The sequence below is a fragment of the Patagioenas fasciata genome, chromosome 3 (genome assembly GCF_037038585.1).
Source record: "Patagioenas fasciata isolate bPatFas1 chromosome 3, bPatFas1.hap1, whole genome shotgun sequence".
NCBI lineage: Eukaryota > Metazoa > Chordata > Aves > Columbiformes > Columbidae > Patagioenas > Patagioenas fasciata.
Genome location: NC_092522.1, coordinates 14239939 through 14254401, shown reverse-complemented (window position 1 = coordinate 14254401; position 14463 = coordinate 14239939). Strand labels below are relative to the sequence as shown.

At 51.9% G+C, this 14463-nt stretch overlaps 1 protein-coding gene across 6 annotated transcripts; it reads right to left on the bottom strand.

Annotated features, from left to right (window-relative positions):
• Positions 1–448: 448 nt before the first annotated feature.
• Positions 449–14435, bottom strand: RRP36 (ribosomal RNA processing 36). Of its 6 annotated transcripts, none has more exons than XM_071805807.1 (11): positions 12608–14435; positions 11648–12047; positions 11380–11485; positions 10984–11230; positions 10606–10715; positions 5319–5457; positions 3172–3238; positions 2216–2320; positions 2023–2097; positions 1821–1938; positions 449–1587 (listed from the first exon to the last, which is right to left on the bottom strand). In XM_071805807.1, the coding sequence occupies exons 1-11, from the start codon at positions 12706–12708 to the stop codon at positions 1448–1450; spliced, it is 1608 nt and encodes a 535-aa protein (XP_071661908.1). In that variant the 5' UTR covers positions 12709–14435; the 3' UTR covers positions 449–1447. The 6 variants fall into 6 exon arrangements, with proteins under 6 accessions (XP_071661908.1, XP_071661906.1, XP_071661907.1 ...); XM_071805805.1 differs by having other exon boundaries at positions 11380–11784; positions 11881–12047; XM_071805806.1 differs by having other exon boundaries at positions 11380–11766; positions 11881–12047.
• Between the last annotated feature and the right edge of the window lie 28 nt (positions 14436–14463).

Sequence of the window (14463 nt, the reverse complement as noted above, 5' to 3'; positions counted from 1 at the left end):
CTACTCTACGATTTCTACTAACTTCCCCCAGTTACACTAAAACCTGTCACCAGAAAAGAACTCGCATCACCCACAAGAACTGCAGTGGTGTCACGTGCTTACGCAACTCTGAGACAGGTGTGATGGAGTTGCTTATCATTCCATTGCTTGCTCATGGCAAGGGCTTTCCCCCAGGCCCCACACACCAGGTGCCTGCCCACACAGCAGGGTTGTGCCCAAACAGACTGTGCCCTGCAGAACTGAGGCACTTGTCCTAGTGCACACTCCAACCTCTCCGACACAGATCATCTGGGTCACATCCACATTACCTTGTCAGCACAGCCACAGGAGATGGGGCAATCAAACTGAGCAGGAACAAGAGAGCTGGTGGTCATGTGTAATGTTGGAGATAACCATTAACTCCCTTAAGTTTAAATGCTTTTGACTGTAATAGTACCAACACTAGGAATAAAGGAAAACTGAGGTGTTTTATTTCATAGAGAATCAGTTTCCTCGAAGCACTAATAGCCCTGTAGAGACCACCTGAAGAAGCTGAGAAGAGGCAGCCCCACTGGAGAGATCCCAGGCAGCAGCACCTGAGCACAGTCAGCAGCATCACCCGGCTGCATGGAAGGGCAGCCTCACCAGGGGCTGTAGAACAATGAGGAAGGGTCCAATCATCTCTCCTTTACTCAGCACTTGTGAGACATTCAGATACGGCAATGCAGGCAGGGCTCCCAGAAGATGGATGTTGGTCCTCTGGGCTGACTCCTGCTGAGGATGTCAAAGTTGTCAGAGGCTGGAGTGCTGCAAAGAAGGGCTGAGGAAAGAGGGTTTATTCACCCTCAGGAAGAGAAGAGCATCCCTTGCCACCTATCCTGCAGACCAATGACAAGGCTATTAGGAAGACAGAGCCAGGCACTTCACTGAGAAATAGACAACATGGACTAAAACCAGGCAGGTTTCCTTGAGCGGGGGGGGAGCTGGGGGGGGGGGGGCGGAAATCATCTTGAGAACTCAAAGCAGTAAAGCAGAGGCTAAGAGAGGTGGTGGCATCTCTCCTTTGACATTCCCAGACCCAGCTGAGGAAGCTCTGGACAGGCACCATACCAGAGCCCTCTCACCCAAGGTCCTTTCCCACATGAGCTGGTGTCTGATAAGACCTGGAATAGAGCCAGCACTGCAGGGTAGGGCTCATGCCCCCCAAGCTAGAGGAAGAGATGAGCAGGTTGCAAGGACTGAGATACCATGTACATTTGCATGACAGACTTGTCGCCACCCAGGTGTGGTGTAAACCACAAGTGAAGAGGACATTTTGGCTACAAAAAGCACTATTTCCTTCAATTCAACCTCTGCTCTGCTGCCTAACAGCATCACAGCACAGTGAAAGGCAGATACTGGGAGGAGCAATGGCCTTTCAGGCCTGGCCACGACAGAGTGAATCCCACACAGCATATCTGTGTGGCAGTCACAAGTTCTTCTGTGAGGGCAGACGGCGCTTGTCTTTGATGGCATTCCTCTTCCTTTTCTTATTCAGGAAGCTCTCCAGCTTTCCACTCCTCTTCAGCTCTGCATACTTCTCAGCTAGCTCCAATTTCCGCTTCTCAGCTGTAGAGGGGAGAAGAGCAAGGTTTTAAACTGAAGCCCAAATCATCTCTATAGACCAGCCCCTCCTCACGTCTCCCTCCCTGGCTCCAGGCCTGGCTTGTCCCTTGACTACCAGTGCTAGAACAAGCCCTTCACAGCTCTGTGGAATATTATGGACGGCTTGCATCTAGCACTTGGAGTCCTGTCAGCAGTACTCTAGGTCATCCTGCAGCATTTTCACGCTGAGTACTTACATTTCTTTAGGAAGAAAGGTTTCTTTCCTTGCTTGGCCAATTCCCTCTGTTGCCTCTTCAAAGACAGCTCCCTCTCTCTCAATTTCTGCTGCTTTTTCTGTGCTTGTTCTTGCTGTGTCTGTAAAGAAAGGATGGCCTGTGTCTAGGCAGACCTCATGTCACACATAGCTTCACAGGAAAGGAGATTCTGCACTGAACTCACCATGCGATTCAGGAGCTGCTGGAGTTTCTCCTTCTGCTCCACATTCCGGCATTTTTTCAGCTGCTTCTGAACCATCTGAAGAAGACAGCAGAAAGCTGCATGACTGCCTGCCACCTGCACTGTGAACGGCCTTTGTGGAAACTGCCCTTGCCAAGCAAGGCTCTTCTGGCCAAGGATAGGCACACAGCATTACCTCCTTCTCCTGCTTCTTGATGCTGTCCAGGAAGCTGTAGGTCTTCATAAATATTTCAGGCTTATACTCTCCAGACAGGTCATCAAATCGAGGGTCTCTGTGGACCTGAAGGCAGGGAAGGCAGGTAAGAGCTGCAGCCCACATTACCCTCTTAATAGCCTGCTTAGTCTCCTCCCGTGGGTCAGGCCCTGCTTTTTTTTTTTTTAACCAGCAATACTATGCACCCACCCATTGAGAATATCTGCAGTTGACAAAGACTGAGTTCAACAATCAAGCTGGCAGTCCCTCACAAAGTCATCAGGTCTACCAGGCAACAGACACTTCCATTTGCAAGTCCACCACCCAGGAGCAGCCAGTTCAAGGAACAGCAGCAGAAGTGCTGCGTCCAAACACCTGCAACTCCCAGACCAAGAGCTGGCTGAACATGTGTTGTCAAGGTGGCAGATTTGGGAATTCAAACCTATGTGGATTTTTGCAGACTACCTGTATCAGGTCATACAAAAAGAGAGAGACAAAAAGACATCTCTAACTGTGGAAATTAATGTATTAAGATGATCCAGCATTATAAGTCAAAGTTATATTCAGCTTAGAAACTAGATGGACATTTGAACTTTCAATGGAATTACTACAGAACAAAGACCATAGCTTGCACTGTGATCACCACTGGTGCCTGCTATTATATCTTCTAACAACACCTGGGTCTCAAATGTTCAAGTTAGTCTTCAAGTTGCACATTATGTAGGGCAGCAGGTTCTACAGAGAGCAGCCACACCTGCATCCCATCTTTTGTTCTCCCCAAAGACATGATACCATTACCTGCACTCACCAGACAGCAGTCCAAGCCCTATCCTCCAGAAACAGCCTGTGTCATCTTCCACAGCCTCATTACTATGTCTGTGGTAATAAGCATCACTAACGGAAGTTAGCTCCTGAACTGGGGAGGGGGAAACACTCACCTTCTTTGTAACAGAGATAACTTGTCGCAGAAAAGGTACAGGCTTCTTGGCAGACATTTCCAGTGGCCTAAAAAAAGAGAAAAATGTACTTAAGAGGAACAGGGGACAGAATGGAGGCCCAGGCTAATGTGTCAGGAGGTTAGCCAGACCCTAAGGAAAACATTACTACATGGTGCTGAAACAGCAGACTCTCACACTCAGTCCTCACTGTGATACCTAGAGAGTAAAAAGGTGATTCAGTCAAAAGTCAGATGAGGCTGCTACAACCAAATGACCTAGAAGTGCATGGTTAAAAGAATTCTACACAAAACTTGATACAGCCCCACTGTATCAAGTGAAAACCTACCACCTGCATCAGTAAATGCACAACACTTAATTATTCCTCTCCATGTCTTCATTTATCATGCAACAACCCTCTTCTATTCCTGGTCCACCTACTCTTGACTAATATTTACACTGGAAGGTGAGACCAAAGTTGGGAATTTCTGCACTGACCTGGTAATTAAAAAATCATGCAAATTCTACTGTGGCCAGGTTCAGCAAGAAAGCAAACCATAACACAAAAAAAGGTCAGCCCCCAGGAATAAGGGACATAGAGCTGATGGTAGATATCCCAAAAGAGGCTTCACAGTGTATCAAGACCATGAGAACCATAGTGACAACCAATTAAGTGAACAAGTTCTCCTTGCAACACAGGCCTTTAGAGATTGATGCTTTAAGTGTATGCAGGTGACAGTATAGGGTGAAAGAATGGGGTATAACTCTCCCCATATTTCTTGGATGCTGTGTCCTGCGCTTTATCAGTACATCAGGCAAGTTATGAGAAACATGAGAAGACCTGTGAATGACCTGCTGAGAGTCCCCACAACATGGGTATGATACCTACATCCAGCAACACAATAATACCAGGTCAGGAACACAAACAACCCCACAGGCATAAGTAAGCTTTCCAAATCACAGTTAGGGTAATGTTCGGTGTATTTTCATGTCTGCCAAGGTGGCTACACCCCTGTACAATGCTCCTGAGTCAGCTTTATACAGCACTGCTGAAGCAGCACAACTCCAGGGGATTTCCCAGAAGTTGTTTGTTTTGTTTTTTAAGCAGCTCACTTCCATAACAAAAAGCATGAGAGAAACAGCATGTTGATATACAGTGATGCATCACTTAAAGGATTAGGGGAATTAAATAAAAAGAGAATTATGCAAACTGCGTGGCAGAAATAGAGACACTGCGTGAAGACGTTGCGCTACATAAAATCCCCCAGACTCTTGGGTAAAAGATAAAGCAGAAACATTAATCAACTGTTTACAGCAGAAGGAACGCATATTCAGCAGAGACTCAGAAACAGGTTAGGGAATGCCAGGGTAACACAAGAAACCTGTTCAAATCACTTTGATACCACCCTGAGGACTGAAAAACATGTAACTGCTGCAAATAAAGGGTAATGGTATAACACTTGTTACCAGTGGGGGCCTGCAGAGGACTATAAAAATATCTGATAGTTTTTGTTGTGTTCAATACATTTTATAGTCATCACACCAACTGCAACTACAGAGTATGCAAACAGGAGACGTAAAGGCCACTAAGAACAGGAAAAAGTCTGTGACAGCAAAGTCAAAAAAAGGAAAATCAACACAAACAAGCCATAGATGAGACAAGGATGAATGAAATTCCAGAACAACTGGCTGTCACTGCAACTCCAGCCAGTGTGAGCCAGGCAAAAGATGCTGATAAGCAGGAAGGGCTTTAGAAAACAGCAGGGTAACTATTTCAGGGCCCAGGGGACACAAGTAAACCACCACCACACAGCTTAAAAGAGCAGCATACCATGCTGTGGGTTAAAAGTGCCTTAATATAGAGGATGTAAAAGAACTGAGTGCTGATTTAACTATCAGGTAACAGGTGGCTGCTGTGGATTTGAACAGGATAGGATATTAAGAGCTCTTAAACAGCAACAAATCATTCCCAAATGAAAGACTATAGTGAAAGGCATTATTGTATAGCACATTAAAGGAGATCTACACCAGTTCTGAGGCAATGGCAACACTATAAGGAGCTCCCAGCATAACTTCTGGAGTGTAGAGAGCACACATGCACATTTTTGTGATCACAAAATCACATTTTTGAGATCACAAGTCCTCTTTACCCCTTTTTGCTTTGTTGCTGCTTCACTGTGGCTTTGGTAGGTTTTGCAGTTTTCTTCCCATTGGTCACCTGCTTGTGCACTCTTGTTTTCATAACACTCTGCACCTGCAGTCGTTCCTCAAACGACATGTCAGATTGATCTGAAAGAGAATGCAGCACACAACTGAACTGAACAGCTTCTCAAGGCACTTTCCACCACCAAATTCCACCAAGAGGGATGTCTCGAAGCCTGAAACAGTGACATGAACACAGTGGTGGCCCATACAACTGCATGGCAGAAAGAAACTACTTCTCCCCAGCATGCCTTTGCTTCTCTCTTCACTCGGTAAGACATGCAACTCCATTTCAAAGCTTTCACCTGGTACAAAGAGTGGTACAAGCTCTGCACTGGGCTATATTTTGCCTTTAAATGGGCACCATCACATCTCTGACACCACAAGGCCAGCCAGAAGGCACAGGAAAACCCCGTGGCCTGTTGAGTCTGTCTGTAAAGACCTGGAGATGGTCTGTAAACTACTGAAATCTGGATGTTTAACCTTCATCTCACTACAAACAGGAATAGCTTAGAGCCTGATTCACTGGGGGAAGAACAAAACCCCACAACACCAAAAGGCAGTTTCATATTTTAGCCCTACTGTGAGCTACCCACAGTGTTATTCACACCTTGTGTTTCATAAAATATTCCTTCTCTCCACTCACTGCTGGCTAGAGAACCAACACAAGAAAGAATAAAACAAATTCTACCCAAAGTGCTGATGAATGCACAAGATCTTCTTCTGGAATTTTCTGTTGCTGTGTTTCTTTAATATCCCTGGTGCCAGTAACCTTTAACATTTCTTATAACTACAAAGTAAAAATATTATCAACAGTTCTTTCTGAATTCACACTTTTGGGTGTTCAAGACTAGCAATTTCTTAAGGCAGCACTTCGATATGCTCATTCCATTCTCTAGATGACAGTAGGGGCAAAAAGGAACAGGATGGTTTGCACTGGTTCCCTTCTGAAGGAGAAAGTCTTGCCAAACACCGCCTGGGTGGCATTTGCCAGCTCAAAACTGCAGACCAGTGCTGGGCACATGGTTTTTCCAAGCCTTTGCACTACTATGCATTTGGCACACAACAACCCAGCTATGGCATAGCAAAAACAATCACATCCTGCCTGAGGTGGGCTGAGGCTGGCTGGATGTTGGGTGTCCACCAAGCTACTGTCACTCCCCTCCTCAGCCAGGACAAGGGAAAGAAAACCTAATGAAAGATTCGTGGGTTTAGATAAGGACAGGGAGAGATTGCTCAACAATTATTATCACAAGCAAAACAAACTTGATTTGGGGAAAATTTATTACCAGAGTAGGTTAATGAGAAATAAACCCCAAATCTTAAAATACCTTGCCCCCACCCCACTGTTCCCAGGCTCAGCTTCACTCCTGATTTTCTCTACCTCCTCCTGCCCCTGGAAAGGCACAAGGGAATGGGCGCCGTGATCAGTTCATCGTGCATTGCTGCGCATTCCTCCTCAGGGAGACTCCTCACACTCTTTCCCTGCTCCAGTGTGGGGTTCCTCTCATGGGAGATCGTTCTCCACAAACATCTCCAATGCGAGTCCTGCCCATAGGCTACAGTTCTTCACTAACTGCTCCACCATGGGTCCTTCCATGGAGTGCAAGCCCTTCAGGAACAGACTGCTCCTGTGTGGGTCCCCCATGAGGTCACAAGTCCTGCCAGCAAACCTGCTCCAGCATGGGCTTCCCACAGGGTCACAGCCTCCTTCGGGCATCCATTTGCTCCAGCATAGGGTCCTCCCTGGCTGCAAGTGGAGATCTGCTCACTGTGGACTTCCACAGCTGCAGGGGGACAGCTGGCCTCACAATGTTAGATACTATGGGCTGCAGGGGAATCTCTGCTCCAGCACCTGAAGCACCTCCTGCCCCTCTGCCATGGTTTCACCTGAGCTAGCAATAAAACCACAGTAGCCACCCACTCACCCCCCTCTTCACCCCTAAATAGGGGAGAGAATCGAAAGGGAAGGGAGAAACTTGGATTGACATATACCCAGTTTAACAAAATAACAAAATACTAATACACTACTAATAAATATTTTTATAAAATAGAAATAGAATATAAAATATACTCAACGCAATTCCTCACAAACTCCACCCACACTGAACAGCAGTCCCAGGAAGCAGCACCTAGTCCTGAACAGCTGATCCCAGAGAGAGAAAAAGAAAAAAAGGTAGAAAGGCTTGAAGGCCTCTGCAAACAGCGGGATGGGAAAAGGCCAAACTAATGCGAGTCCTGAACAGAACTCCCCTGGCTCTGACAGAGAGAACAAAGAAAACAAAGAAGACAAGAGAGAGACTGAAGATCCTGACTCTCTTTAAATATGAAGCATGATGCTAATGGGATGGAATATTCTTATTGATCAGTCTGGATGTCAGTCAAGCTCTGCCCCATCTCTGTCCCCCTTCCTCGATGCCTCACACCTGTGGGCAGAGCACTCAGAACGTCCTTGGCTCTCAGACCAGAATAATTAAAAACATTAGCTCTGTGCTGGGGTGTTATCTTTTGTTCTTAAACCAAGTCCAGATAATGAGTGTGCTAGCTATGGAAAAGAAAAGTTTCTAACTGCATGAAGAAAATTAACCCATATTCAGTCAAACCATCACACTAGTAAAGCATGTGGGAGCTCTCTAGTCCACAGGGGGAGGTGAGTCAGGAAGTGGCATTTCTAAGGAGAAATCAGTCCTCAGGTCTACTGACAGAATATTTTAATAGTGGTGCAGGATACCAGACCAGACTTGACCACTCAAAACCTAATGGGGAAAGTACCTTCCACACAGTATTATCAGTCTATGAAATACATCCTGCTATCTACTTGTAGAAGATTGAATTAGCCACTCACATTGATAAAAACATAATTGATATCAGCATTTAAAAAAAAAAAACTGTTTTGGGGCAGAAGTGAATGTTACTGCTGGGCAGCAGATCTGGCAACTGTGTGTGTGAAAAAGTTGCTGGCTTACTGCTCCAAGGCAACTGGTCCTGTCCACAGCCTCTGCATAAGGAGAGCTCAGGATCCTTAAAATCTGTGCTATGGGTTCTCCATCAGAATATTTACTAAAAAGGACAAGATTTCTTTAGTTGTTTCTTGCATTTTTTTCTTGACACTTTAACTTCCCAACTTTTATTTAATTCCTTTTCCCCCTCTAGAATATAATTTACCCCTTGTGTGCACACAGATAGCGGGGCACCCCACCCACCACCAGCATCTCCTTCCCAAAAGCCCATCTCTGGATGAGATGCAGCTCCCCCAAACACAACAAGGAGCCTCCTCTCACAAGACAACCAGGAACTTCTCTCACCTGTGACACACTGTGCCATACCACGTATTTAACATCCACACCCATTCCCTCACAATTTTCATTTTTTGCTCTCACCTTGATGAAGACAAGGAAACCACATTGGTGTACACTGCTGCAGAAGAAAACAACTGCCTCAATATCCCAAACCTGAGCACCACTGCTGTTCTCACAGCTACACACTACCTTGTCCTTCCAGTTTACCTGTCCCCTTAAGGGCATCTTAGACAGCTGTTGTCTGTCCAAATCTGCACCAAGCAATTGTCTTTGAGAAGATGTGCAAGATCTTCCACACACGGGAAGAAGTGGCCACTGTTCTTCTAGAGACACCTCAAATAGCTCAGAACGGTACACTGCTCTTGACCCCCAACTCCTCCCTTGAGCAGAGTAGGTGCACGAAGGAGCTGCAACACGGGAAGTGATCAGGCCAGTTCCTTCCCCACCCGATGGGTGTCCAGGATACTTCGATGCGTCGCGGCCTGGGTGACGCCTGGTCCCCAGACCTCCCGAGTGCGGCCCACCAGCGGGGAGAGGCGGCAAGCCCCAGGCCGGAGACCGCCGCGTTCCCCGGAGGGCGCTGCCGCCCTGCAGGGCCACTTCAGCCGAGCAACCCTCACCTCTCCCGCTGGACCCCACCGCCGGCTCCTCCGCGCCCTCAGCCCCCAGCAGGCTCCCGATCTCCTCACTGTCGCCGCCATCGCTGCTGCCGCCACAGCTCCCGCCCTCCGCCGCTCTCAGCCTCCCGAGGGGCTGCTCCGCGGCCGCAGCTCCTCCCTGTGCCGCCGCCCGGGCCCACCAGTTCCGCCGGGGCCGGCTCCTCACGGGCTCCGGCCGCATCACCGCCCGCGCCCAGCAGCGCCACGCGGGAACCCGCCCCGACCTCGGATCCCAGCCCGCGCAGCAGCGGGAGCACCGGAAGCGGACGGACTGCGGCGGCACACACGCAGACAGAACTGGGCGGAGGAAGGGATGTTTATTGACGGGCGTAGGGCGCACAGTGCGCGTGCGCGGTAGGAGGCCCCGCTACCTCCAGCGCGTTGCCCAGGAGGCGGCCCAGGGCGGTCTCGTGAGCGCCGGGGTGGAAGGGCTCAGGCTCGGGCCAGAGCGAGTGCCAGGTTGCGGTGGCGGGCGGCGAGAGGCTGTCGGCCAAGGCGCGGAGCTGTGCGGCCAGCAGGCTGAGCTCCCGCCCCGCCGGCGGGACGGCGGCAGGCGCGGGCGGCGGCGCCGCAGCGGTACGGGGCGTGGGGCGGTGCTGTCGGGCGCGCAGGTAGGCCGCCTCCTCCTCCCTGCAGCGGACACAGGGATGAGGGGCGGCCCGGGGTGCGGCACCGCCCGGCCCTCCTCCCCGTTTGAACCCTCACCTGAGGCAGTGGCTGGTGCAGGTGATAGAGTGGCCCCCGCTGTCCCGCCGCGCCGAGATGCGGAGCCAGGCCCAGGTGTGGTCTCTGCGCAGCACCCGCAGCACTGCTGTCCCTGCTGTGGCCCCGGCCCCGCGTGCTGCAAGCAAGGGGCTGCATCAGCCTGCAGCAGGCACAGTGTGCACAGGTGCCAGGGCAGAGCGGCATGCTGCCTGGGGACCCAGCAGGCTGCCCTCACGGGGCCTGTAGTCAGTCACTGCTCTGGCCCCAGCAAAGCAGAAGCCACAGGTAGCAATGTCAGGTCCATAAAAGTCCCGCCCTCCCAAAAAGCTGGGGCCCAAGCGGGCTTGTCCCTCCTCTGCACTGTGGCAGAGCAGGGTGCCCACATTCCCAAACTTGGAAGCTACTTGTGACCTTACAGACAGTGTACGGAGCACGTAACTAGTTCTCTGCTTTGTCCTTTTCAGAGCAGAGAGCCACAGTGGGCAGGACTAAATTCACTTCTGTTGTCCTGGACAGCCATGTTTCAGGCATAGCCAGAGAAAAACATGGATGTTCCCAGGCCTGACACTCACCCACGGCCCTGTGCTGGGCAGCTGCTAGGTCAGCATCCTCAGGGTGCAGGAGGCTGTACCATGACTGTCCAATCAGTTCCTCCCTTCGGTAGCCAAGATGATAGGTGACACTGGGGAAGACAAGGTGAGTGGTGACTGAGTGCTTTGCAGGGTTTTTACCATGTCAGCAAGGAACAGCTGTTGCATGATGGAGGAGACAGCAAAACAACAGGGATACAGAAATGAGTTGCAAATGAGGGAGGGAGGAGGCTTGGGAAGCATCTGGGAGAGTCTTGCTGTTCATGCAGGGTTTGGCCTGCATCTGACATGCAGGTTTGGTGAAGGGAAATGATCTTGGCTGTCCAAGCCGCAGCTGTGGTGTGAGCAGGCACCCCTCACCTCTCTGTGACATCAGTAAATGTCATGTCTAGGATGTGTGTGCTCTGGAACAGGTCATCCTGGGAACCAGCATCACCATCTGTGGGCAACCGTGCCACCAGTGTGCAGAGGGCCAGGAACACTGTGGTGGCGGAGGAGGCTGGCTGGCCGAGGGCTGCAAAGCGCCCGTGCACTGCCACGGCTCGATTCCCCCCGTGCTGCAGCCGGAAGGCTTTGGATGTGTGCATCTCGCCGACAAATGTGACTTCTGGAGGGAAACAAACCAGTCAGAGCTGCTTGGCCGTTCCTTTGGTCTGCTCCCAGCAGAACTGGCTAGCCCTGGCTCTCTGACCACAGCCACTAAGGGTCAGAGCAGGGCGGCAGTATCTGTGAGATGACAGCTCCGGTCTTCCTTACCCCGACCGGGCTCCTCCTGGGCAAGGAGGAGCTGCTTGCGCACGTCCTCGTGTGCTTGCCCATCCAGGATGTCGAAGACTGTGTCTCCCTGGGCAAGCAGCTCCACCTGATTAAGAGAGGGCTGCTGTGGTGGACTGAGCCAGCCCCAGTGGGCTGTTCTCTGGCACCAGGAACTCAGAGCCCACTGGAGCCACAGGCCAGCATCTGCTGGGGCAGCGTGTTGTGCACGCAATACAGGCACCAGGCCAGATACAAGGGCATGCCTTACCACAGAGAGGCCCAGAACCTGAGCCACATTCTCTGAGACGTAGACCAGTTTGCCACTGGCGGAGAGCACCAGCAGAAAGCCCGGCAGCAGAGAGAGCAGCTCTGTACCCAGGGCCAGTCCTGCAGGAGGAGCCAAGTCTGCAGGGACGGCAGGGTGTGAAGTGGTATTTTGGGGCAGGAGGAGTGCCCCACACAGAGCCAAACTAGTGTGGGGTACAGCAGTGCCATGGGTACCTGGGGGGAACAGCTGAGCCCCCCGCAGTTGGAGGCACACCAGGGCCATGGTGTGGAGGTAGGAGAGCCGCTCCTTCTCCCGTGCAGAGATGGGCAGCAGGGAGCGCAGTGCCTGCAGCTCCACATTGATCTGGTCCCGGCGAGCCTTGGAGGCACTCTTGGTTGACCTGCAAAGCCAGGTGACTGGGGTGATGTGTCCAGGGAGGGAGAGGCACAGTATTTCCCACCCACAGCAATGAGAAGAATTGCAAACCAGGAGACATGGGGTGGTGATGTTCCCCTAGAGAGGCTTAGCACGTGTGCCCGCTACCTCTAGGAGAGCAAACCTTTGGTGGCTGCTCTGTTGCAGTGGACGCAGGCAGAGCTGCCCATGGCTACCCAGGGGGACACACTGCTGGCGTGGCTACTGCCGCTCTCTCAGGGGACCACATTGGACAATGACGGAGTGGTAGCCCAAGTGACATAACCCCCCCTGCCAAACCCCACAAGGATGTAAACTGCAACCAGTGCCAGAATGTGAGCCCCAGCCCATTTCATTGGCCTTTACTCTTCAACCACCTGAAATCCCTCTGCCTCTCTAAGCTTCCACACCTCCTCCCCACACATCAACTGGCAGACCCCGTCCCAGGCTGGTGCCAGCCCCTTAGAAGGGCTATCAGCCACTAGGCAAGCTGGCTCAGGGCTCTCCTCTGTAGGAGGCCATCACAGGAGGTGGGAGGGAGCTCACCTGAATGGCCTCGGGGTGCTGGGCACCTGCTTGCCACTCCTGAGCAGGCAGCTCATCTCTGCCTGCAGCGGCCTGCGGCAGTGGCTGCAGAAGATGGTCATGGTGCCGGCAATAGGATGTCCGCAGCTGGCAGCAAACCACCACCTCCTTTGCCTCTGACTGCGTCCAAACCTGCTGACCCTATTGCTCCCGGCCTCCTTTTGTACCCTCCTGGGGTGCAGGGGCCAAGCTGCGGCGCATGGAGAGAGTTACCTCTCATGACGCAACACCCAACAGCTTAGAGCTATTTTTAGAAGGCAGGCTGCTAAAAATAGCCCTTTCAGCAGGCTGCAATCTGAGAAGGGAAGCAATAAAAGGAAGCTGGGGTCTTTAAAGCAAACCTGGCTGCTCAGGAGGGGGTGATGATGAAGGTAGCTGGAATCCCCCCCATGGGACAAACATCTGCCGGCTGCTGGCCCATTGTTGTTGCCAGCCCAGCAGAAGGTCCACAATGGGCTGAAGGCCTGTGGATAGTTCCTTGGAGGGGAGCGGGGTGCCTGCAAGCCTCTCCCTGGTGAGCCCCTTCTTTTTCTTCCCAGAGAAGCCTTCTCCACACCAAAGGTTTGCTCTCCTAGAGGCAGCTGGCATGAAGCACTGAGGCTTTCTAGACCCTGTCTCCATGTCGCAGAACTTGTAATTCTCCCCAGAGAAGCCCCAGTGACAGCCACTCATGGACAGAGCCAGAAGCATCTTGGGGAGCCTCTGTGCTCAGCACCATGTTGCCCAGTGCAGTGAGCCTGGGTAGTCCACAAGTGTTTCCTGCTGCCTGGCACCCTGCAAGGAGAGTAAGCTTGGTGCTTTGGTGCTGGGAAAGAGGATGCCATGGCAAAAACCTCCAACATTTCATGGCACAGCTTGAGAGAGCCTGTGGCTGAGGCAGCTGTTTGAGCAGGGAAGTTGGAGCTGCTGGATAACTCATGGGAGATGCCTACCTAGCCCTTGCAGGTAACCTGCAGGTGCCAAGGACCACGTGGGGGGAGCCCAGCTGAGGGTGCCCTTCCCTGGGCCAGATGTGCTGCCAGCACACCCTGGCTCTGGTCAGGCCCCACACCTGCCATTGATGCTTGTCACCCACCACAGCAATGTGCTGCCAGTACCTGAAGAACAAGTTCTTGTCACAACTGTGGTGCCTTCTGTTCTCTTGCCACGGAGTTTTCACTGCTCCCATACCACTCCAGGGTGCTCCATTGCACCCATATTGGCCACCTCTTGCAGGCTGAGGAACCCAGGCACCTCTGGAACCCCATGCTCCTGGATAAGAGGCACTCAGTCCTGGCTATATGCCAGCCCTCGGGACAGGGGAGATGGCCTGGGCCCCTTGCTCCCAGCACACAGGTGCCACCACTACCACCTCTTGGCTGCCCTGTGACTCTGGCATCCCAGGAAACACCCTGAGCACTTCCATGGTTTTCCCTGCATTAGCCATGCTATGCTTGCCACTGGAGATCTTCACATTGGACACCTCGCCTCTATGGGAAGGGGCTCAGGCGCAGCCTCCCATGCCACCCACAACAGTTGCCCCACACCTCCCTGGGGCAGGGAGCTGTAGGGCACCTGCACTGCAGTCTTGCCCCTGCATCCACCTTCCCAAGGCAGCACAGGCCAGGAGATATGTGCTACCTTCCTCCCTGCCATCTCAGAGGGCAGCACAGCCCTGGGCAGGAGGCAGGCATGCCAGGGCAGTGTTGCTGTGGGGGGCCCAGCTCCCCTTCTCCCACCCCAGCCAGGGCTGTGGCTCATACCAGCTACAGCCCCCAGCTGCCACAAGCCTCCAATGGCCTGCAGCTGTGCAGGAGGGCACCTAGTTCCATCTCTCC